The 27,505-nt window shown below is 35.2% G+C and overlaps 1 protein-coding gene across 1 annotated transcript in view; it reads right to left on the bottom strand.

Annotated features, from left to right (window-relative positions):
* Positions 1-27,505, bottom strand: part of LOC102804806 (tyrosine-protein phosphatase non-receptor type 22-like) — a 64,496-nt gene that overhangs the window by 14,780 nt on the left and 22,211 nt on the right. Inside the window, exons 11-13 of the mRNA XM_085496729.1 lie at positions 15,298-15,340; positions 14,640-15,203; positions 3,018-3,098 (exon numbers count right to left, since the gene is read on the bottom strand). Of these exons, the coding sequence (XP_085352855.1) occupies positions 3,018-3,098; positions 14,640-15,203; positions 15,298-15,340 (688 nt within the window). The remainder of the gene's footprint in view (positions 1-3,017; positions 3,099-14,639; positions 15,204-15,297; positions 15,341-27,505) is intronic.

Genomic DNA, 27,505 nt, shown 5'->3' with positions numbered 1-27,505 from the left:
GCCCCAATAGTGCAAAGTTGCAAATTTCCATATGTCTCAATAGTGCAATGTTGCAAATTTCCATATGCCCCTATAGTGCAAAGTTGCAAATTTCCATATGCCCCTATAGTGCAATGTTGCAAATTTCCATACATGTATGTCTCAATAGTGCAAAGTTGCAAATTTCCATATGTCCCTATAGTGCAAAGTTGCAAATTTCCATATGTCCCAATAGTGCAACGTTGCAAATTTCCATATGCCCCTATAGTGCAAAGTTGCAAATTTCCATATGCCCCTATAGTGCAATGTTGCAAATTTCCATACATGTATGTCTCAATAGTGCAAAGTTGAAAATTTCCATATATCCCAATAGTGCAAAGTTGCAAATTTCCATATGCCCCAATAGTGCAAAGTTGCAAATTTCCATATGCCCCTATAGTGCAAAGTTGAAAATTTCCATATATCCCAATAGTGCAACGTTGCAAATTTCCATATGTCCCAATAGTGCAAAGTTGCAAATTTCCATATGTCCCAATAGTGCAAAGTTGAAAATTTCCATATGCCCCTATAGTGCAATGTTGCAAATTTCCATATGCCCCTATAGTGCAAAGTTGCAAATTTCCATATGTCTCAATAGTGCAAAGTTGCAAATTTCCATATGTCCCAATAGTGCAAAGTTGCAAATTTCCATATGCCCCTATAGTGCAAAGTTGCAAATTTCCATATGTCCCTATAGTGCAACGTTGAAAATTTCCATATGTCCCAATAGTGCAACGTTGCAAATTTCCATATGTCCCAATAGTGCAATGTTGCAAATTTCCATATGTCCCAATAGTGCAATGTTGCAAATTTCCATATGTCCCAATAGTGCAATGTTGCAAATTTCCATATGTCCCTATAGTGCAACGTTGAAAATTTCCATATGTCCCTATAGTGCAAAGTTGCAAATTTCCATATGTCTCAATAGTGCAAAGTTGAAAATTTCCATATGTCCCAATAGTGCAACGTTGCAAATTTCCATATGTCCCAATAGTGCAATGTTGCAAATTTCCATATGTCCCAATAGTGCAATGTTGCAAATTTCCATATGCCCCTATAGTGCAAAGTTGCAAATTTCCATATGTCCCTATAGTGCAAAGTTGCAAATTTCCATATGCCCCTATAGTGCAAAGTTGCAAATTTCTCATATGTCCCAATAGTGCAACGTTGCAAATTTCCATATGCCCCTATAGTGCAAAGTTGCAAATTTCCATATGCCCCTATAGTGCAATGTTGCAAATTTCCATACATGTATGTCTCAATAGTGCAAAGTTGAAAATTTCCATATATCCCAATAGTGCAATGTTGCAAATTTCCATATGTCCCAATAGTGCAAAGTTGCAAATTTCCATATGCCCCTATAGTGCAATGTTGCAAATTTCCATACATGTATGTCTCAATAGTGCAAAGTTGAAAATTTCCATATGTCCCAATAGTGCAACGTTGCAAATTTTCATATGCCCCTATAGTGCAAAGTTGAAAATTTCCATATGCCCCTATAGTGCAATGTTGCAAATTTCCATATGTCCCAATAGTGCAATGTTGCAAATTTCAATATGCCCCTATAGTGCAATGTTGCAAATTTCCATACATGTATGTCTCAATAGTGCAAAGTTGAAAATTTCCATATGTCCCAATAGTGCAACGTTGCAAATTTTCATATGCCCCTATAGTGCAAAGTTGAAAATTTCCATATGCCCCTATAGTGCAAAGTTGCAAATTTCCATATGCCCCAATAGTGCAACGTTGCAAATTTCAATATGCCCCTATAGTGCAAAGTTACAAATTTCCATATGTCCCAATAGTGCAAAGTTGCAAATTTCCATATGCCCCAATAGTGCAATGTTGCAAATTTCCATATGCCCCTATAGCGATAATTTCCATATGCCCCAATAGTGCAACGTTGAAAATTTCCATATGTGCCTATAGTGCAAGTTTGCAAATTTCCATATGTCTCAATAGTGCAAAGTTGAAAATTTCCATATGTCCCAATAGTGCAACGTTGCAAATTTCCATATGTCCCAATAGTGCAAAGTTGCAAGTTTCCATATGTCCCTATAGTGCAAAGTTGAAAATTTCCATATGCCCCAATAGTGCAAAGTTGCAAATTTCCATATGCCCCAATAGTGCAAAGTTGAAAATTTCCATATGCCCCAATAGTGCAAAGTTGCAAATTTCCATATGTCCCAATAGTGCAACGTTAAAAATTTCCATATGCCCCTACAGTGCAAAGTTGAAAATTTCCATATGCCCCTATAGAGCAAAGTTGAAAATTTCCATATATACCAATAGTGCAAAGTTGAAAATTTCCATATGCCCCTATAGTGCAAAGTTGCAAATTTCCATATGCCCCTATAGTGCAACGTTGAAAATTTACATGTCAGTATAGTGATAATTTCCATATGTCCCTATAGTGCAAGTTTGCAAATTTCCATATGCCCCTATAGAGCAAAGTTGCAAATTTCCATATGTCCCAATAGTGCAAAGTTGAAAATTTACATGTCAGTATAGTGATAATTTCCATATGTCCCTATAGTGCAAGTTTGCAAATTTCCATATGTCCCAATAGTGCAACGTTGAAAATTTCCATATGTCCCTATAGTGCAAAGTTGAAAATTTCCATATGCCCCTATAGTGCAAGTATGCAAATTTCCATATGCCCCAATAATGCAATGTTGCATTCCTCAATTCATTCACTTCACACTTTTCAATTTAGGTAATTCAAATACCTCAAAAACTTTTATGTAAATTTACCTAGTATTCATATCAATAATAATAACTGACTTTTTCATTCTATGTCAAATATGATGAATAAAATAAAATCCACTGCAAACATTTTTCCAAATTTGATATCAAAATAGCAGCTCATTTTTGTATGTCAAAATTGTGCAAACAAATTTGAACTTTTTAATTTTTCATGTATTTCTCAATAGTTTCCATGGTTTATTGTGCTATTAGTAAGAGCATTTTATATGCTTAGCAGTTATGAAGTTACTTACCTATAAACTGCTTAGATTCCTTTGTCCTATCTGGGAGTGCAGGGGGCAAATCCTCATCCCCTGTAGACACAGATCTAGGAGCTACATGATTAAACACAATAAACAATAATTGTGTTACTGTCACATTTTATCACAACTATGTCTTACAGCAAGTCTCAGAAGTATTGGCACAGCCAATTTGCAAACTTGAATTTGCTAACTGCTTGGGATTTGACTAAACAGTTGCCTTTCGAATCTCGTTGATGCTCACTTGTGGCACCTGTCTGGGATACCCCATTTTTTAAAGATGATTTGCTGTATATACCTGAGACATGAAAACACATGAAAACCTCATGACGCCAAGAATTTTGAACACACACAAATAGCCATCTAACTGTAAGACTGTCAGTGATTAGCACCTAAAAGTGTGATGACTGCTATTGTTGGTTTTCATAATGAGTCTGAAAAAAGGCAGTTTTGCTTCATGAAGGGACGTTCAATCTTATAAATTTTAGCAAGTTGTTATAATTTCATTGATGTAACCATGTTGAACCATCCATGCTCTGTATAATGTCCTTTATTTATATTATACTACATCAAATCATAGAATTTAGTCAATTCGCTAGCGAGTTTGCAAATTGGCTGCCCCAATACTTCTGAGACTTGCTGCAATAATATCAGACTGATTGGAAAGATTATAATAACATGTACTGCCTTATTAGCACAACAGTACTTGCATGTACTGCTTCATTAGCATGAGAGTACTTGCATGTACTGCCTCATTAGCTACCCATACTTGCATGTACTACCTCATTAGCTACCCATAATTGCATGTACTGTCTTATTAGCATACCAGTACTTGCATGTACTGCCTCATTAGCTACCCATACTTGCATGTACTGCCTCATTGGCATAACAGTACTTGCATGTACTGTCTCATTAGCATAACAGTACTTGCATGGACTGCCTCATTAGCATACTCGTATTTGCATGTACTGCCTCGATCATTAGCATAACAGTACTTGCAAGTACTGCCTTATTAGCATAACAGTACTTGCATGTACTGCCTCATTAGCATACTAGTACTTGCATGTACTGCCTCGATCATTAGCATAACAGGACTTGCAAGTACTGCCTTATTAGCATAACAGTACTTGCATGTACTGCCTCATTAGAAAACCAGTACTTGCAAGTATTACCTCATTAGCATAACAGTCCTTGAAGTACTGCCTCATTAGCATACAAGTACTTGCATGTACTGCCTCATTAGCATAACAGTACTTGCAAGTACTGCCTCATTAGCATACCAGTACTTGCATGTACTACCTCATTAGCATACCAGTACTTGCATGTACTACCTCATTAGCAAAGCATTACTTGCACATACAACCTTACTAGCATACCAGTACTTGCATATACTACCTCATTAGCATACCAGTTCTTGCATATACTGCCTCATTAACATACTGGTACTTGCATATACTACCTCAGTAGCATAACAATACTTGCAAGTACTGTCTCATTAGCATACCAGTACTTGCATGTACTACCTCATTAGCATACCTGTACTTGCATACACTACCTCATTAGCATGCCAGTACTTGCATGTACTGCCTCATTAGCTACCCATACTTTCATGTACTACCTCATTAGCATACCAGTACTTGCATGTACAAACACATTAGCATAACAGTACTTGCAAGTACTGCCTCATTAGCTATCCGTACTTGCATGTACTACCTTATTAGCATACAAGTACTTGCATGTATTGCCTTATAAGCATACCAGTACTTGCATGTACTACCTCATTAGCATACCAGTACTTGCATGTACTACCTCATTAGCATACCAGTGCTTGCATATACTACCTCATTAGCATACCAGTACTTGTAAGTACTATCCCATTAGCTACCCATACTTGCATGTACTACCTCATTAGCATACCAGTACTTGCATGTACTACCTCATTAGCATACCAGTGCTTGCATATACTACCTCATTAGCAAACCAATACTTTCATATACAACCTTATTAGCATACCAGTACCTGCATATACAACCTTTTTAGCATACCAGTACTTGCATATACTACCTCATTAGAAATACCAGTACTTGCATTTACTACCTTATTAGAATACCAGTACTTGCATGCATGTACTACCTCATTAGCTACCCATACTTGCATGTACTGCCTCATTAGTATGACAGTACTTGCATGTACTGCCTCATTAGCTAGCAATACTTGCATGTAATGCCTCATTAGCATAACAGTACTTGCATGTACTGCCTCATTAGCATGACAGTACTTGCATGTACTGCCTCATTAGCATAACAGTACTTGCATGTTCTGCCTCATTAGCATGATAGTACTTACATGTACTGCCTCATTAGCTACCCATACTTGCATGTACTGTCTCATTAGCATACCAGTACTTGCATGTACTGCCTCATTACCATACCAGTACTTGCATGTACTGCCTCATTAGCATGACAGTACTTGCATGTACTGCATCATTAGCATGATAGTACTTGCATGTACTGCCTCATTAGCTACCCATACTTGCATGTACTGCCTCATTAGCATAACAGTACTTGCATGTACTGTCTCATTAGCATAACAGTACTTGCATGTACTGCCTCATTAGCATACTAGTATTTGCATGTACTGCCTCGATCATTAGCATAACAGTACTTGCAAGTACTGCCTTATTAGCATAACAGTACTTGCATGTATACTGCCTCATTAGTATACTAGTACTTGCATGTACTGCCTCGATCATTAGCATAACAGGACTTGCAAGTACTGCCTTATTAGCATAACAGTACTTGCATGTACTGCCTCATTAGAAAACCAGTACTTGCAAGTATTACCTCATTAGCATAAAAGTCCTTGAAGTACTGCCTCATTAGCATACAAGTACTTGCATGTACTGCATCATTAGCATAACAGTACTTGCAAGTACTGCCTCATTAGCATACCAGTACTTGCATGTACTACCTCATTAGCATACCAGTACTTGCATGTACTACCTCATTAGCAAACCATTACTTGCACATACAACCTTACTAGCATACCAGTACTTGCATATACTACCTCATTAGCATACCAGTTCTTGCATATACTGGCTCATTAACATACTGGTACTTACATATACTACCTCATTAGCATAACAGTACTTGCAAGTACTGTCTCATTAGCATACCAGTACTTGCATGTACTACCTCATTAGCATACCAGTACTTGCATGTACTACCTCATTAGCAAACCATTACTTGCATATACAACCTTATTAGCATACCAATACTTGCATATACTACCTCATTAGCATACCAGTTCTTGCATATACTGCTTCATTAGCATACTGGTACTTGCATATACTGCCTCATTAGCATACTAGTACTTGCATGTACTGCCTCGATCATTAGCATAACAGTACTTGCAAGTAGTGCCTTATTAGCATAACAGTACTTGCATGTACTGCCTCATTAGCATAACAGTACTTGCATGTACTGCCTCATTAGCTACCCATACTTGCATGTACTGTCTCATTAGCATAGCAGTACTTGCATGTACTGCCTCATTAGCATGACAGTACTTGCAAGTACTGCCTTATTAGCATAACAGTACTTGCATGTACTGCCTCATTAGCATAAAACTACTTGCAAGTACTGCCTCATTAGCATACAAGTACTTGCATGTAATGCCTCATTAGCATACCAGTACTTGCATATACTACCTCATTAGCATACTGGTACTTGCATATACTGCCTCATTAGCATACCAGTAATTGCATGTACTGCCACATTAGCATACCGGTACTTGCATATACTACCTTATTAACATACTAGTACTTGCAAATACTACCTCATTAGCATAACAGTACTTGCAAGTACTGTCTCATTAGCATACCAGTACTTGCATGTACTACCTCATTAGCATACCAGCACTTGCATGTACTGCCTTATTAGCATACCAGTACTTGCATATACTACCATATTAGCATACTGGTACTTGCAAGTACTGCCTCATTAGCTACCCATACTTGCATGTACTGCCTCATTAGCATACTAGTACTTGCATGTAGTGTCTCATTAGCATAACAGTACTTGCATGTACTGTCTCATTAGCTACCCATACTTGCATGTACTGTCTCATTAGCTAGCAATACTTGCATGTACTGCCTCATTAGCTAGCAATACTTGCATGTACTGCCTCATTAGCATAACAGTACTTGAATGTACTGCATCATTAGCATGACAGTACTTGCATGTACTGCCTTATTAGCTACCCATACTTGCATGTACTACCTCATTAGCTACCCATAATTGCATGTACTGTCTCATTAGCATACCAGTACTTGCATGTACTGCCTCATTAGCATACCAGTACTTGCATGCACTGCCTCATTAGCATAACAATACTTGCATGTACTGTCTCATTAGCATGACAGTACTTGCATGTACTGCCTCATTAGCATAACAGTACTTGCATATACTGCCTCATTAGCATGACAGTACTTGCATGTACTGCCTCATTAGCATGACAGTTCTTGCATGTACTGCCTCATTAGCATGACAGTACTTGCATGTACTGCCTCATTAGCTACCCATACTTGCATGTACTGTCTCATTGGCATACCAGTACTTGCATGTACTGCCTCATTAGCATAACAGTACTTGCATATACTGCCTCATTAGCATGACAGTACTTGCATGTACTGCCTCATTAGCATACCAGTACTTGCATGTACTGTCTCATTAGCATACCAGTACTTGCATGTACTGTCTCATTAGCATACCAGTACTTGCATGTACTGTCTCATTAGCATAACAGTACTTGCATGTACTGCCTCATTAGCATGACAGTACTTGCATGTACTGCCTCATTAGCTAGCAATACTTACATGTACTGCCTCATTAGCATACCAGTACTTGCATGTACTGCCTCATTAGCAAAACAGAACTTGCATGTACTGTCTCATTAGCTACCCATACTTGCATGTACTGTCTCATTAGCATAGCAGTACTTGCATGTACTGCCTCATTAGCATAACAGTACATGCATGTACTACCTCATTAGCATGACAGTACTTGCATGTACTGTCTCATTAGCATAACAGTACTTGCATGCACTGCCTCATTAGCTACCCATACTTGCATGTACTGTCTCATTAGCATACTAGTACTTGCATGTACTGCCTCATTAGCATGACAGTACTTGCATGTACTACCTCATTAGCATACCAGTACTTGCATGTACTGCCTCATTAGCTACCCATACTTGCATGTACTGTCTCATTAGCATACTAGTACTTGCATGTACTGCCTCATTAGCATGACAGTAGTTGCATGTACTGTCTCATTAGCTACCCATACTTGCATTTACTGCCTCATTAGCATACTAGTACTTGCATCTACTGCCTCATTAGCATGACAGTACTTGCATGTACTGCCTCATTAGCTACCCATACTTGCATGTACTGTCTCATTAGCATACCAGTATTTGCATCTACTGCCTCATTAGCATAACAGTACTTGCAAGTACTGCCTCATTAGCATACCAGTGCTTGCATATACTACCTCATTAGCATAGCAGTACTTGCATGTACTACATCATTAGCAAACCATTACTTGCATATACAACCTTATTAGCATACCAATACTTGCATATACTACCTCATTAGCATACCAGTTCTTGCATATACTGCCTCATTAGCATACTGGTACTTGCATATACTGCCTCATTAGCATACTAGTACTTGCATGTACTGCCTCGATCATTAGCATAACAGTACTTGCATGTACTGCCTCATTAGCATGACAGTACTTGCATGTACTGCCTCATTAGCTACCCATACTTGCATGTACTGTCTCATTAGCATACCAGTATTTGCATCTACTGCCTCATTAGCATAACAGTACTTGCAAGTACTGCCTTCATTAGCATACCAGTACTTGCAAGTACTGTCTCAATAGCATACCAGTACTTGCATGTACTACCTCATTAGCATACCAGTACTTGCATGTACTACCTCATTAGCAAACCATTACTTGCATATACAACCTTATTAGCATACCAATACTTGCATATACTGCCTCATTAGCATACTGGTACTTGCATATACTGCCTCATTAGCATACTAGTACTTGCATGTACTGCCTCGATCATTAGCATAACAGTACTTGCAAGTACTGCCTTATTAGCATAAGAGTACTTGCATGTACTGCCTCATTAGCATAACAGTACTTGCATGTACTGCCTCATTAGCTACCCATACTTCCATGTACTGTCTCATTAGCATATCAGTACTTGCATGTACTGCCTCATTAGCATGACAGTACTTGCAAGTACTGCCTTATTAGCATAACAGTACTTGCATGTACTGCCTCATTAGCATAAAAACTACTTGCAAGTACTGCCTCATTAGCATACAAGTACTTGCATGTAATGCCTCATTAGCATACCAGTACTTGCATATACTACCTCATTAGCATACCAGTTCTTGCATATACTACCTCATTAGCATACTGGTACTTGCATATACTGCCTCATTAGCATACCAGTAATTGCATGTACTGCCACATTAGCATACCGGCACTTGCATATACTACTTTATTAACATACTAGGACTTGCAAATTCCCTCATTAGCATAACAGTACTTGCAAGTACTGTCACATTAGCATACCAGTACTTGCATGTACTATCTCATTAGCATACCAGCACTTGCATGTACTGCCTTATTAGCATACCAATACTTGCATATACTACCATATTAGCATACTGGTACTTGCATATACTGCCTCATTAACATACTGGTACTTGCATATACTGCCTTATTAGCATAACAGTACTTGCATGTACTGCCTCATGAGCATTACAGTACTTGCATGTACTACCTCATTAGCAAACCAGTACTTGCAAGTACTACCTCATTAGCATAACAGTACTTGCAAGTACTGTCTCATTAGCATACCAGTACTTGCATGTACTACCTCATTAGCATACTGGTACTTGCATATACTGCCTCATTAGCATACTAGTAATTGCATGTACTGCCACATTAGCATACCGGTACTTGCATATAATACCTTATTAGCACACTAGTACTTGCATATACTACCTTATTAGAAATACCAGTACTTGCATATACTACCTTATTAGAATACCAGTACTTGCATGCATGTACTACCTCATTAGCATAACAGTACTTGCATGTACTACCTCACTAGCATACCAGTACTTGTATATACTACCTCATCAGCATGGCAGTACTTGCATGTACTGCCTCATTAGCTACCCATACTTGCATGTACTACCTCATTAGCATACCAGTACTTGCATGTACTATCTTATCAGCATACCAGTACTTGCATGTATTGCCTTATAAGCATACCAGTACTTGCATGTATTGCCTTATAAGCATACCAGTACTTGAATGTACTGCCTCATTAGCATACTGGAACTTGCATATAGTGCCTCATTAGCATAACAGTACTTGCATGTACTGCCTCATTAGCATAACAGTACTTGCATGTACTGCCTCATTAGCATGACAGTACTTGCATGTACTGCCTCATTAGCTAGCAATACTTGCATGTAGTGCCTCATTAGCATAACAGTACTTGCATGTACTGCCTCATTAGCATGACAGTACTTGCATGTACTGCCTCATTAGCATAACAGTACTTGCATGTTCTGCCTCATTAGCATGACAGTACTTGCATGTACTGCCTCATTAGCTACCCATACTTGCATGTACTGTCTCATTAGCATACCAGTACTTGCATGTACTGCCTCATTAGCATACCAGTACTTGCATGTACTGCCTCATTAGCAGGACAGTACTTGCATGTACTGCCTCATTAGCATGATAGTACTTGCATGTACTGCGTAATTAGCTACCCATACTTGCATGTACTGCCTCATTAGCATAACTGTACTTGCATGTACTGTCTCATTAGCATAACAGTACTTGCATGTACTGCCTCATTAGCATACTCGTATTTGCATGTACTGCCTCGATCATTAGCATAACAGTACTTGCAAGTACTGCCTTATTAGCATAACAGTACTTGCATGTACTGCCTCATTAGCATACTAGTACTTGCATGTACTGCCTCGATCATTAGCATAACAGGACTTGCATGTACTGCCTCATTAGCATGACAGTACTTGCATGTACTGCCTCATTAGCATGATAGTACTTGCATGTACTGCCTCATTAGCTACCCATACTTGCATGTACTGCCTCATTAGCATAACAGTACTTACATGTACTACCTCATTAGCAAACCATTACTTGCACATACAACCTTACTAGCATACCAGTACTTGCATATACTACCTCATTAGCATACCAGTTCTTGCATATACTGCCTCATTAGCATACTGGTACTTGCATATACTGCCTCATTAGCATACTAGTACTTGCATGTACTGCCTCGATCATTAGCATAACAGTACTTGCAAGTACTGCCTTATTAGCATACCAATACTTGCATATACTACCATATTAGCATACTGGTACTTGCATATACTGCCTCATTAACATACTGGTACTTGCATATACTGCCTTATTAGCATAACAGTACTTGCATGTACTGCCTCATGAGCATTACAGTACTTGCATGTACTACCTCATTAGCAAACCAGTACTTGCAAGTACTACCTCATTAGCATAACAGTACTTGCAAGTACTGTCTCATTAGCATACCAGTACTTGCATGTACTACCTCATTAGCATACTGGTACTTGCATATACTGCCTCATTAGCATACTAGTAATTGCATGTACTGCCACATTAGCATACCGGTACTTGCATATAATACCTTATTAGCATACCAATACTTGCATATACAACCTTTTTAGCATACCAGTACTTGCATATACTACCTTATTAGAATACCAGTACTTGCATGTACTGCCTCATTAGCATACCAGTACTTGCATGTACTGCCTCATGAGCATGATAGTACTTGCATGTACTGCCTCATTAGCTACCCATACTTGCATGTACTGCCTCATTAGCATAACAGTACTTGCATGTACTGTCTCATTAGCATAACAGTACTTGCAGGTACTGCCTCATTAGCATACTAGTATTTGCATGTACTGCCTCGATCATTAGCATAACAGTACTTGCAAGTACTGCCTTATTAGCATAACAGTACTTGCATGTACTGCCTCATTAGCATACTAGTACTTGCATGTACTGCCTCGATCATTAGCATAACAGGACTTGCAAGTACTGCCTTATTAGCATAACAGTACTTGCATGTACTGCCTCATTAGAAAACCAGTACTTGCAAGTATTACCTCATTAGCAAAACAGTCCTTGAAGTACTGCCTCATTAGCATACAAGTACTTGCATGTACTGCCTCATTAGCATAACAGTACTTGCAAGTACTGCCTCATTAGCATACCAGTACTTGCATGTACTACCTCATTAGCATACCAGTAATTGCATGTACTACCTCATTAGCAAACCATTACTTGCACATACAACCTTACTAGCATACCAGTACTTGCATATACTACCTCATTAGCATACCAGTTCTTGCATATACTGCCTCATTAACATACTGGTACTTGCATATACTACCTCATTAGCACAACAGTACTTGCAAGTACTGTCTCATTAGCATACCAGTACTTGCATGTACTACCTCATTAGCATACCAGTACTTGCATACACTACCTCATTAGCATGCCAGTACTTGCATGTACTGCCTCATTAGCTACCCATACTTTCATGTACTACCTCATTAGCATACCAGTACTTGCATGTACTACCTCATTAGCATAACAGTACTTGCAAGTACTGCCTCATTAGCTATCCGTACTTGCATGTACTACCTTATTAGCATACCAGTACTTGCATGTATTGCCTTATAAGCATACCAGTACTTGCATGTACTACCTCATTAGCATACCAGTACTTGTAAGTACTATCTCATTAGCTACCCATACTTGCATGTACTACCTCATTAGCATACCAGTACTTGCATGTACTACCTCATTAGCATACCAGTGCTTGCATATACTACCTCATTAGCAAACCTGTACTTTCATATACAACCTTATTAGCATACCAGTACCTGCATATACAACCTTTTTAGCATACCAGTACTTGCATATACTACCTTATTAGAAATACCAGTACTTGCATTTACTACCTTATTAGATTACCAGTACTTGCATGCATGTACTACCTCATTAGCTACCCATACTTGCATGTACTGTCTCATTAGCATACCAGTACTTGCAAGTACTGCCTCATTAGCTACCCGTACTTGCATGTACTACCTCATTAGCATACCAGTACTTGCATATACTACCTCATTAGCATGCCAGTACTTGCATGTACTGCCTCATTAGCTACCCATACTTGCATGTACTGCCTCATTAGCATACCAGTACTTGCATGTACTACCACATTAGCATAACAGTACTTGCAAGTACTGCCTCATTAGCTATCCATACTTGCATGTACTACCTTATTAGCATAACAGTACTTGCACGTACTACCTCATTAGCGTACCAGTACTTGCATATACTACCTCATTAGCAAACCAGTACTTGCATATACAACCTTATTAGCATACCAGTACTTGCATATACAACCTTTTTAGCATACCAGTACTTGCATATACTACCTTATTAGAATACCAGTACTTGCATGCATGTACTACCTCATTAGCTACCCATACTTGCATGTACTGTCTCATTAGCATACCAGTACTTGCAAGTACTGCCTCATTAGCTACCCGTACTTGCATGTACTACCTCATTAGCATACCAGTACTTGCATATACTACCTCATTAGCATGCCAGTACTTGCATGTACTGCCTCATTAGCTACCCATACTTGCATGTACTGCCTCATTAGCATACCAGTACTTGCATGTACTACCACATTAGCATAACAGTACTTGCAAGTACTGCCTCATTAGCTATCCATACTTGCATGTACTACCTTATTAGCATAACAGTACTTGCACGTACTACCTCATTAGCATACCAGTACTTGCATATACTACCTCATTAGCAAACCAGTACTTGCATATACAACCTTATTAGCATACCAGTACTTGCATATACAACCTTATTAGCATACCAGTACTTGCATATACAACCTTTTTAGCATACCAGTACTTGCATATACTACCTTATTAGAATACCAGTACTTGCATGCATGTACTATCTCATTAGCTACCCATACTTGCATGTACTGTCTCATTAGCATACCAGTACTTGCATGTACTACCTCATTAGCATACCAGTACTTGCATGTACAACCTTATTAGCAAACCAGTACTTGCAAGTACTACCTCATTAGCATACCAGTACTTGCATGTACAGCCTTATTAACATACCAGTACTTGCATGTACTACCTCAATAGCTATCTGTACTTGCATATACTACCCTATTAGCATACCAGTAATTGCATGCACTGCCTTATTAGCATATCAGTACTTGCATGCACTGCCTCATTAACATAAAATACTTGCATAACAATAACAATGAGAGCATTCCCTTCATCTACCATTGGTGTGCATGCATGACAATCATTATGCATTCAGCACATATATTCTGTTCTTCTCTGTTGTAGATTAAATAAATCAATCTTATGTTCAATACCTGTAAATTTTGTAGATTTCCTACTCATATTAACAACCGCATACTGTATATTATCATCATCATCATCATCATCATCATTATTATCATCATCATCTTCATCATCATTATTATCACCACCCTTTTTAATTTCTTCATATGCAGCTTCCTTCTTTTGTGTGCCACCAGATGGCGGTATTCTTCCATGCAGAGCACTCAACTCAGCTGCGATACGCCTAATATCAGGGTTCTTTCTTTCACCACTTTCCTCTTGTTGAGTAAATTTTGTTTGTTTTTCTTTATTGTCTTTCATTTGCACTTCTTCATATGGGTTCTCATCTTTTGGATGTTGATTAAGTGGTTTATTATTCGCAAGTGGTTGTTCATTGTTTAATTTAGCCAGTAACTGGTCTTTAACAGAAGACACCATTCCAGGTCTGACTCTTTGGTACGTCATGCCACTGTCATCACTAAGATTCTCATCAAAACTTTTAGCTTTAGGGGGTATTATAGGTTTCTCACGGGTTTGTTTTGTGCCACGCATTGCAGGAACTGGTTTCTCATCTTTTTGTGGTGCTGGAAAGACATCTGATTCAAAGGAAAAAAAAAAAAAAAATTAATAAATCAAACACATTTACAGTCTTTGTACATCTCATACTAAATGAAAATACTCATATCATACCTAATTGTTTTATTGTGTTTCTACCCGGAACTTCATGTTTTTTCTAAAAAAGAACAGATTAAAGAATGATTATAGAAATGCTGATGTGTTACTTATACTATTTGTACCGGGAGGTGAGAGGGGGAGAGTATGTCCAGCAATGCATACATAATAGACTCAGAAATTTGATTTGCTTACAATGAAAATAAATTAATGAAGCAACACACAGAACTATTGGTAGTAGGCATACACCAGTGATGTATTGTGTATGTATGTATACTGTGAGTACACTAGTAATGTATTGTACATATACCAGTGATGTATTGTGTATGTATACTGTGAGTACACTAGTAATGTATTGTACATATACTAGTGATGTATTGTGTATGTATACTGTGAGTACACTAGTAATGTATTGTACATATACCAGTGATGTATTGTGTATGTATACTGTGAGTACACTAGTAATGTATTGTACATATACCATAGATGTATTGTGTATGTATACTGTGAGTACACTAGTAATGTATTGTACATATACCAGCGATGTATTGTGTATGTATACTGTGAGTACACTAGTAATGTATTGTACATATACCAGCGATGTATTGTGTATGTATACTGTGAGTACACTAGTAATGTATTGTACATATACCATTGATGTATTGTGTATGTATACTGTGAGTACACTAGTAATGTATTGTACATATACCAGCGATGTATTGTGTATGTATACTGTGAGTACACTAGTAATGTATTGTACATATACCATTGATGTATTGTGTATGTATACTGTGAGTACACTAGTAATGTATTGTACATATACCATTGATGTATTGTGTATGCATACTGTGAGTACACTAGTAATGTATTGTACATATACCATTGATGTATTGTGTATGTATACTGTGAGTACACTAGTAATGTATTGTACATATACCAGCGATGTATTGTGTATGTAAACTGTGAGTACACTAGTAATGTATTGTACATATACCATTGATGTATTGTGTATGTATGTATACTGTGAGTACACTAGTAATGTATTGTACATATACCAGCGATGTATTGTGTATGTATACTGTGAGTACACTAGTAATGTATTGTACATATACCATTGATGTATTGTGTATGTATACTGTGAGTACACTAGTAATGTATTGTACATATACCAGCGATGTATTGTGTATGTATACTGTGAGTACACTAGTAATGTATTGTACATATACCATTGATGTATTGTGTATGTATACTGTGAGTACACTAGTAATGTATTGTACATATACCATTGGTGTATTGTGTATGCATACTGTGAGTACACTAGTAATGTATTGTACATATACCATTGATGTATTGTGTATGTATACTGTGAGTACACTAGTAATGTATTGTACATATACCATTGATGTATTGTGTATGTATACTGTGAGTACACTAGTAATGTATTGTACATATACCAGTGATGTATTGTGTATGTATACTGTGAGTACACTAGTAATGTATTGTACATATACCATTGATGTATTGTGTATGTATACTGTGAGTACACTAGTAATGTATTGTACATATACCATTGATGTATTGTGTATGCATACTGTGAGTACACTAGTAATGTATTGTACATATACCAGCGATGTATTGTGTATGTATACTGTGAGTACACTAGTAAGGTATTGTACATATACCATTGATGTATTGTTTATGCATACTGCGAGTACACTAGTAATGTATTGTACATATACTGTTGATGTATTGTGTATGTATACTGTGAGTACACTAGTAATGTATTGTACATACACCAGTGATGTATTGTGTATGTATACTGTGAGTACACTAGTAATGTATTGTACATACACCAGTGATGTATTGTGTATGTATACTGTGAGTACACTAGTAATGTATTGTACATATACCAGTGATGTATTGTGTATGTATACTGTGAGTACACTAGTAATGTATTGTACATATACCATTGATGAATTGTGTATGTATACTGTGAGTACACTAGTAATGTATTGTACATATACCATTGATGTATTGTGTATGTATACTGTGAGTACACTAGTAATGTATTGTACATATACTGTTGATGTATTGTGTATGTATACTGTGAGTACACTAGTAATGTATTGTACATATACCAGCGATGTATTGTGTATGTATACTGTGAGTACACTAGTAATGTATTGTACATATACCAGCGATGTATTGTGTATGTATACTGTGAGTACACTAGTAATGTATTGTACATATACCAGCGATGTATTGTGTATGTATACTGTGAGTACACTAGTAATGTATTGTACATATACCATTGATGTATTGTGTATGTATACTGTGAGTACACTAGTAATGTATTGTACATATACCATTGATGTATTGTGTATGCATACTGTGAGTACACTAGTAATGTATTGTACATATACCAGCGATGTATTGTGTATGTATACTGTGAGTACACTAGTAATGTATTGTACATATACCATTGATGTATTGTGTATGCATACTGCGAGTACACTAGTAATGTATTGTACATATACTGTTGATGTATTGTGTATGTATACTGTGAGTACACCAGTAATGTATTGTACATACACCAGTGATGTATTGTGTATGTATACTGTGAGTACACTAGTAATGTATTGTACATATACTGTTGATGTATTGTGTATGTATACTGTGAGTACACTAGTAATGTATTGTACATATACCATTGATGTATTGTGTATGTATACTGTGAGTACACTAGTAATGTATTGTACATATACCATTGATGTAATGTGTATGTATACTGTGAGTACACTAGTAATGTATTGTACATACACCAGTGATGTATTGTGTATGTATACTGTGAGTACACTAGTAATGTATTGTACATATACCATTGATGTATTGTGTATGTATACTGTGAGTACACTAGTAATGTATTGTACATATACCATTGATGTATTGTGTATGTATACTGTGAGTACACTAGTAATGTATTGTACATATACTAGTGATGTATTGTGTATGTATACTGTGAGTACACTAGTAATGTATTGTACATATACCAGTGATGTATTGTGTATGTATACTGTGAGTACACTAGTAATGTATTGTACATATACCAGCGATGTATTGTGTATGCATACTGTGAGTACACTAGTAATGTATTGTACATATACCAGTGATGTATTGTGTATGTATACTGTGAGTACACTAGTAATGTGTTGTACATATACCGGTGATGTATTGTGTATGTATACTGTGAGTACACTAGTAATGTATTGTACATATACCATTGATGTATTGTGTATGTATACTGTGAGTACACTAGTAATGTGTTGTACATATACCGGTGATGTATTGTGTATGTATACTGTGAGTACACTAGTAATGTATTGTACATATACCATTGATGTATTGTGTATGTATACTGTGAGTACACTAGTAATGTGTTGTACATATACCGGTGATGTATTGTGTATGTATACTGTGAGTACACTAGTAATGTATTGTACATATACCATTGATGTATTGTGTATGTATACTGTGAGTACACTAGTAATGTATTGTACATATACCATTGATGTATTGTGTATGTATACTGTGAGTACACTAGTAATGTATTGTACATATACCATTGATGTATTGTGTATGTATACTGTGAGTACACTAGTAATGTATTGTACATATACTAGTGATATATTGTGTATGTATACTGTGAGTACACTAGTAATGTATTGTACATATACCATTGATGTATTGTGTATGTATACTGTGAGTACACTAGTAATGTATTGTACATATACCATTGATGTATTGTGTATGTATACTGTGAGTACACTAGTAATGTATTGTACATATACCATTGATGTATTGTGTATGTATACTGTGAGTACACTAGTAATGTATTGTACATATACTAGTGATGTATTGTGTATGTATACTGTGAGTACACTAGTAATGTATTGTACATATACCATTGATGTATTGTGTATGTATACTGTGAGTACACTAGTAATGTATTGTACATATACTAGTGATGTATTGTGTATGTATACTGTGAGTACACTAGTAATGTATTGTACATATACCATTGATGTATTGTGTATGTATACTGTGAGTACACTAGTAATGTATTGTACATATACCATTGATGTATTGTGTATGTATACTGTGAGTACACTAGTAATGTATTGTACATATACTAGTGATGTATTGTGTATGTATACTGTGAGTACACTAGTAATGTATTGTACATATACCAGTGATGTATTGTGTATGTATACTGTGAGTACACTAGTAATGTATTGTACATATACCAGCGATGTATTGTGTATGCATACTGTGAGTACACTAGTAATGTATTGTACATATACCAGTGATGTATTGTGTATGTATACTGTGAGTACACTAGTAATGTGTTGTACATATACCGGTGATGTATTGTGTATGTATACTGTGAGTACACTAGTAATGTATTGTACATATACCATTGATGTATTGTGTATGTATACTGTGAGTACACTAGTAATGTATTGTACATATACCAGCGATGTATTGTGTATGTATACTGTGAGTACACTAGTAATGTATTGTACATATACCATTGATGTATTGTGTATGTATACTGTGAGTACACTAGTAATGTGTTGTACATATACCGGTGATGTATTGTGTATGTATACTGTGAGTACACTAGTAATGTATTGTACATATACCATTGATGTATTGTGTATGTATACTGTGAGTACACTAGTAATGTGTTGTACATATACCGGTGATGTATTGTGTATGTATACTGTGAGTACACTAGTAATGTATTGTACATATACCATTGATGTATTGTGTATGTATACTGTGAGTACACTAGTAATGTATTGTACATATACCATTGATGTATTGTGTATGTATACTGTGAGTACACTAGTAATGTATTGTACATATACCATTGATGTATTGTGTATGTATACTGTGAGTACACTAGTAATGTATTGTACATATACTAGTGATGTATTGTGTATGTATACTGTGAGTACACTAGTAATGTATTGTACATATACCATTGATGTATTGTGTATGTATACTGTGAGTACACTAGTAATGTATTGTACATATACCATTGATGTTTTGTGTATGTATACTGTGAGTACACTAGTAATGTATTGTACATATACCATTGATGTATTGTGTATGTATACTGTGAGTACACTAGTAATGTATTGTACATATACTAGTGATGTATTGTGTATGTATACTGTGAGTACAGTAGTAATGTATTGTACATATACCATTGATGTATTGTGTATGTATACTGTGAGTACACTAGTAATGTATTGTACATATACCATTGATGTATTGTGTATGTATACTGTGAGTACACTAGTAATGTATTGTACATATACCATTGATGTTTTGTGTATGTATACTGTGAGTACACTAGTAATGTATTGTACATATACCATTGATGTATTGTGTATGTATACTGTGAGTACACTAGTAATGTATTGTACATATACCATTGATGTATTGTGTATGTATACTGTGAGTACACTAGTAATGTATTGTACATATACTAGTGATGTATTGTGTATGTATACTGTGAGTACACTAGTAATGTATTGTACATATACCATTGATGTATTGTGTATGTATACTGTGAGTACACTAGTAATGTATTGTACATATACTAGTGATGTATTGTGTATGTATACTGTGAGTACACTAGTAATGTATTGTACATATACCAGCGATGTATTGTGTATGTATACTGTGAGTACACTAGTAATGTATTGTACATATACTAGTGATGTATTGTGTATGTATACTGTGAGTACACTAGTAATGTATTGTACATATACCATTGATGTATTGTGTATGTATACTGTGAGTACACTAGTAATGTATTGTACATATACCAGCGATGTATTGTGTATGTATACTGTGAGTACACTAGTAATGTATTGTACATATACTAGTGATGTATTGTGTATGTATACTGTGAGTACACTAGTAATGTATTGTACATATACCAGCGATGTATTGTGTATGTATACTGTGAGTACACTAGTAATGTATTGTACATATACCAGCGATGTATTGTGTATGTATACTGTGAGTACACTAGTAATGTATTGTACATATACCAGCGATGTATTGTGTATGTATACTGTGAGTACACTAGTAATGTATTGTACATATACCATTGATGTATTGTGTATGTATACTGTGAGTACACTAGTAATGTATTGTACATATACCATTGATGTATTGTGTATGTATACTGTGAGTACACTAGTAATGTATTGTACATATACTAGTGATGTATTGTGTATGTATACTGTGAGTACACTAGTAATGTATTGTACATATACCATTGATGTATTGTGTATGTATACTGTGAGTACACTAGTAATGTATTGTACATATACCATTGATGTATTGTGTATGTATACTGTGAGTACACTAGTAATGTATTGTACATATACCATTGATGTATTGTGTATGTATACTGTGAGTACACTAGTAATGTATTGTACATATACCATTGATGTATTGTGTATGTATACTGTGAGTACACTAGTAATGTATTGTACATATACTAGTGATGTATTGTGTATGTATACTGTGAGTACACTAGTAATGTATTGTACATATACCATTGATGTATTGTGTATGTATACTGTGAGTACACTAGTAATGTATTGTACATATACCATTGATGTATTGTGTATGTATACTGTGAGTACACTAGTAATGTATTGTACATATACCATTGATGTATTGTGTATGTATACTGTGAGTACACTAGTAATGTATTGTACATATACTAGTGATGTATTGTGTATGTATACTGTGAGTACACTAGTAATGTATTGTACATATACCATTGATGTATTGTGTATGTATACTGTGAGTACACTAGTAATGTATTGTACATATACTAGTGATGTATTGTGTATGTATACTGTGAGTACACTAGTAATGTATTGTACATATACCATTGATGTATTGTGTATGTATACTGTGAGTACACTAGTAATGTATTGTACATATACCATTGATGTATTGTGTATGTATACTGTGAGTACACTAGTAATGTATTGTACATATACTAGTGATGTATTGTGTATGTATACTGTGAGTACACTAGTAATGTATTGTACATATACCAGTGATGTATTGTGTATGTATACTGTGAGTACACTAGTAATGTATTGTACATATACCAGCGATGTATTGTGTATGCATACTGTGAGTACACTAGTAATGTATTGTACATATACCAGTGATGTATTGTGTATGTATACTGTGAGTACACTAGTAATGTGTTGTACATATACCGGTGATGTATTGTGTATGTATACTGTGAGTACACTAGTAATGTATTGTACATATACCATTGATGTATTGTGTATGTATACTGTGAGTACACTAGTAATGTATTGTACATATACCAGCGATGTATTGTGTATGTATACTGTGAGTACACTAGTAATGTATTGTACATATACCATTGATGTATTGTGTATGTATACTGTGAGTACACTAGTAATGTGTTGTACATATACCGGTGATGTATTGTGTATGTATACTGTGAGTACACTAGTAATGTATTGTACATATACCATTGATGTATTGTGTATGTATACTGTGAGTACACTAGTAATGTGTTGTACATATACCGGTGATGTATTGTGTATGTATACTGTGAGTACACTAGTAATGTATTGTACATATACCATTGATGTATTGTGTATGTATACTGTGAGTACACTAGTAATGTATTGTACATATACCATTGATGTATTGTGTATGTATACTGTGAGTACACTAGTAATGTATTGTACATATACCATTGATGTATTGTGTATGTATACTGTGAGTACACTAGTAATGTATTGTACATATACTAGTGATGTATTGTGTATGTATACTGTGAGTACACTAGTAATGTATTGTACATATACCATTGATGTATTGTGTATGTATACTGTGAGTACACTAGTAATGTATTGTACATATACCATTGATGTTTTGTGTATGTATACTGTGAGTACACTAGTAATGTATTGTACATATACCATTGATGTATTGTGTATGTATACTGTGAGTACACTAGTAATGTATTGTACATATACTAGTGATGTATTGTGTATGTATACTGTGAGTACAGTAGTAATGTATTGTACATATACCATTGATGTATTGTGTATGTATACTGTGAGTACACTAGTAATGTATTGTACATATACCATTGATGTTTTGTGTATGTATACTGTGAGTACACTAGTAATGTATTGTACATATACCATTGATGTATTGTGTATGTATACTGTGAGTACACTAGTAATGTATTGTACATATACCATTGATGTATTGTGTATGTATACTGTGAGTACACTAGTAATGTATTGTACATATACTAGTGATGTATTGTGTATGTATACTGTGAGTACACTAGTAATGTATTGTACATATACCATTGATGTATTGTGTATGTATACTGTGAGTACACTAGTAATGTATTGTACATATACTAGTGATGTATTGTGTATGTATACTGTGAGTACACTAGTAATGTATTGTACATATACCAGCGATGTATTGTGTATGTATACTGTGAGTACACTAGTAATGTATTGTACATATACTAGTGATGTATTGTGTATGTATACTGTGAGTACACTAGTAATGTATTGTACATATACCATTGATGTATTGTGTATGTATACTGTGAGTACACTAGTAATGTATTGTACATATACCAGCGATGTATTGTGTATGTATACTGTGAGTACACTAGTAATGTATTGTACATATACTAGTGATGTATTGTGTATGTATACTGTGAGTACACTAGTAATGTATTGTACATATACCAGCGATGTATTGTGTATGTATACTGTGAGTACACTAGTAATGTATTGTACATATACCAGCGATGTATTGTGTATGTATACTGTGAGTACACTAGTAATGTATTGTACATATACCAGCGATGTATTGTGTATGTATACTGTGAGTACACTAGTAATGTATTGTACATATACCATTGATGTATTGTGTATGTATACTGTGAGTACACTAGTAATGTATTGTACATATACCATTGATGTATTGTGTATGTATACTGTGAGTACACTAGTAATGTATTGTACATATACTAGTGATGTATTGTGTATGTATACTGTGAGTACACTAGTAATGTATTGTACATATACCATTGATGTATTGTGTATGTATACTGTGAGTACACTAGTAATGTATTGTACATATACCATTGATGTATTGTGTATGTATACTGTGAGTACACTAGTAATGTATTGTACATATACTAGTGATGTATTGTGTATGTATACTGTGAGTACACTAGTAATGTATTGTACATATACCATTGATGTATTGTGTATGTATACTGTGAGTACACTAGTAATGTATTGTACATATACTAGTGATGTATTGTGTATGTATACTGTGAGTACACTAGTAATGTATTGTACATATACCAGCGATGTATTGTGTATGTATACTGTGAGTACACTAGTAATGTATTGTACATATACTAGTGATGTATTGTGTATGTATACTGTGAGTACACTAGTAATGTATTGTACATATACCATTGATGTATTGTGCATGTATACTGTGAGTACACTAGTAATGTATTGTACATATACTAGTGATGTATTGTGTATGTATACTGTGAGTACACTAGTAATGTATTGTACATATACCAGCGATGTATTGTGTATGTATACTGTGAGTACACTAGTAATGTATTGTACATATACTAGTGATGTATTGTGTATGTATACTGTGAGTACACTAGTAATGTATTGTACATATACCAGCGATGTATTGTGTATGTATACTGTGAGTACACTAGTAATGTATTGTACATATACCATTGATGTATTGTGCATGTATACTGTGAGTACACTAGTAATGTATTGTACATATACCGGTGATGTATTGTGTATGTATACTGTGAGTACACTAGTAATGTATTGTACATATACTAGTGATGTATTGTGTATGTATACTGTGAGTACACTAGTAATGTATTGTACATATACCAGCGATGTATTGTGTATGTATACTGTGAGTACACTAGTAATGTATTGTACATATACCAGCGATGTATTGTGTATGTATACTGTGAGTACACTAGTAATGTATTGTACATATACTAGTGATGTATTGTGTATGTATACTGTGAGTACACTAGTAATGTATTGTACATATACCAGCGATGTATTGTGTATGTATACTGTGAGTACACTAGTAATGTATTGTACATATACCAGCGATGTATTGTGTATGTATACTGTGAGTACACTAGTAATGTATTGTACATATACCGGTGATGTATTGTGTATGTAAACTGTGAGTACACTAGTAATGTATTGTACATATACCGGTGATGTATTGTGTATGTATACTGTGAGTACACTAGTAATGTATTGTACATATACTAGTGATGTATTGTGTATGTATACTGTGAGTACACTAGTAATGTATTGTACATATACCAGCGATGTATTGTGTATGTATACTGTGAGTACACTAGTAATGTATTGTACATATACCATTGATGTATTGTGCATGTATACTGTGAGTACACTAGTAATGTATTGTACATATACCAGTGATGTATTGTGTATGTATACTGTGAGTACACTAGTAATGTATTGTACATATACCAGTGATGTATTGTGTATGTATACTGTGAGTACACTAGTAATGTATTGTACATATACTAGTGATGTATTGTGTATGTATACTGTGAGTACACTAGTAATGTATTGTACATATACCATTGATGTATTGTGTATGTATACTGTGAGTACACTAGTAATGTATTGTACATATACCATTGATGTATTGTGTATGTATACTGTGAGTACACTAGTAATGTATTGTACATATACCATTGATGTATTGTGTATGTATACTGTGAGTACACTAGTAATGTCTTGTACATATACTAGTGATGTATTGTGTATGTATACTGTGAGTACACTAGTAATGTATTGTACATATACCATTGATGTATTGTGTATGTATACTGTGAGTACACTAGTAATGTATTGTACATATACTAGTGATGTATTGTGTATGTATACTGTGAGTACACTAGTAATGTATTGTACATATACCAGCGATGTATTGTGTATGTATACTGTGAGTACACTAGTAATGTATTGTACATATACTAGTGATGTATTGTGTATGTATACTGTGAGTACACTAGTAATGTATTGTACATATACCATTGATGTATTGTGCATGTATACTGTGAGTACACTAGTAATGTATTGTACATATACTAGTGATGTATTGTGTATGTATACTGTGAGTACACTAGTAATGTATTGTACATATACCAGCGATGTATTGTGTATGTATACTGTGAGTACACTAGTAATGTATTGTACATATACTAGTGATGTATTGTGTATGTATACTGTGAGTACACTAGTAATGTATTGTACATATACCAGCGATGTATTGTGTATGTATACTGTGAGTACACTAGTAATGTATTGTACATATACCATTGATGTATTGTGCATGTATACTGTGAGTACACTAGTAATGTATTGTACATATACCGGTGATGTATTGTGTATGTATACTGTGAGTACACTAGTAATGTATTGTACATATACTAGTGATGTATTGTGTATGTATACTGTGAGTACACTAGTAATGTATTGTACATATACCAGCGATGTATTGTGTATGTATACTGTGAGTACACTAGTAATGTATTGTACATATACCAGCGATGTATTGTGTATGTATACTGTGAGTACACTAGTAATGTATTGTACATATACTAGTGATGTATTGTGTATGTATACTGTGAGTACACTAGTAATGTATTGTACATATACCAGCGATGTATTGTGTATGTATACTGTGAGTACACTAGTAATGTATTGTACATATACCAGCGATGTATTGTGTATGTATACTGTGAGTACACTAGTAATGTATTGTACATATACCGGTGATGTATTGTGTATGTAAACTGTGAGTACACTAGTAATGTATTGTACATATACCGGTGATGTATTGTGTATGTATACTGTGAGTACACTAGTAATGTATTGTACATATACTAGTGATGTATTGTGTATGTATACTGTGAGTACACTAGTAATGTATTGTACATATACCAGCGATGTATTGTGTATGTATACTGTGAGTACACTAGTAATGTATTGTACATATA

Source organism: Saccoglossus kowalevskii, chromosome 3 (assembly GCF_978046115.1).
Source record: "Saccoglossus kowalevskii chromosome 3, keSacKowa6.1, whole genome shotgun sequence".
NCBI classification, from domain to species: Eukaryota; Metazoa; Hemichordata; class Enteropneusta; family Harrimaniidae; genus Saccoglossus; species Saccoglossus kowalevskii.
The sequence above is the reverse complement of the archived record's forward strand: the minus strand, read 5'-3'. Positions and strand labels throughout refer to the sequence as shown.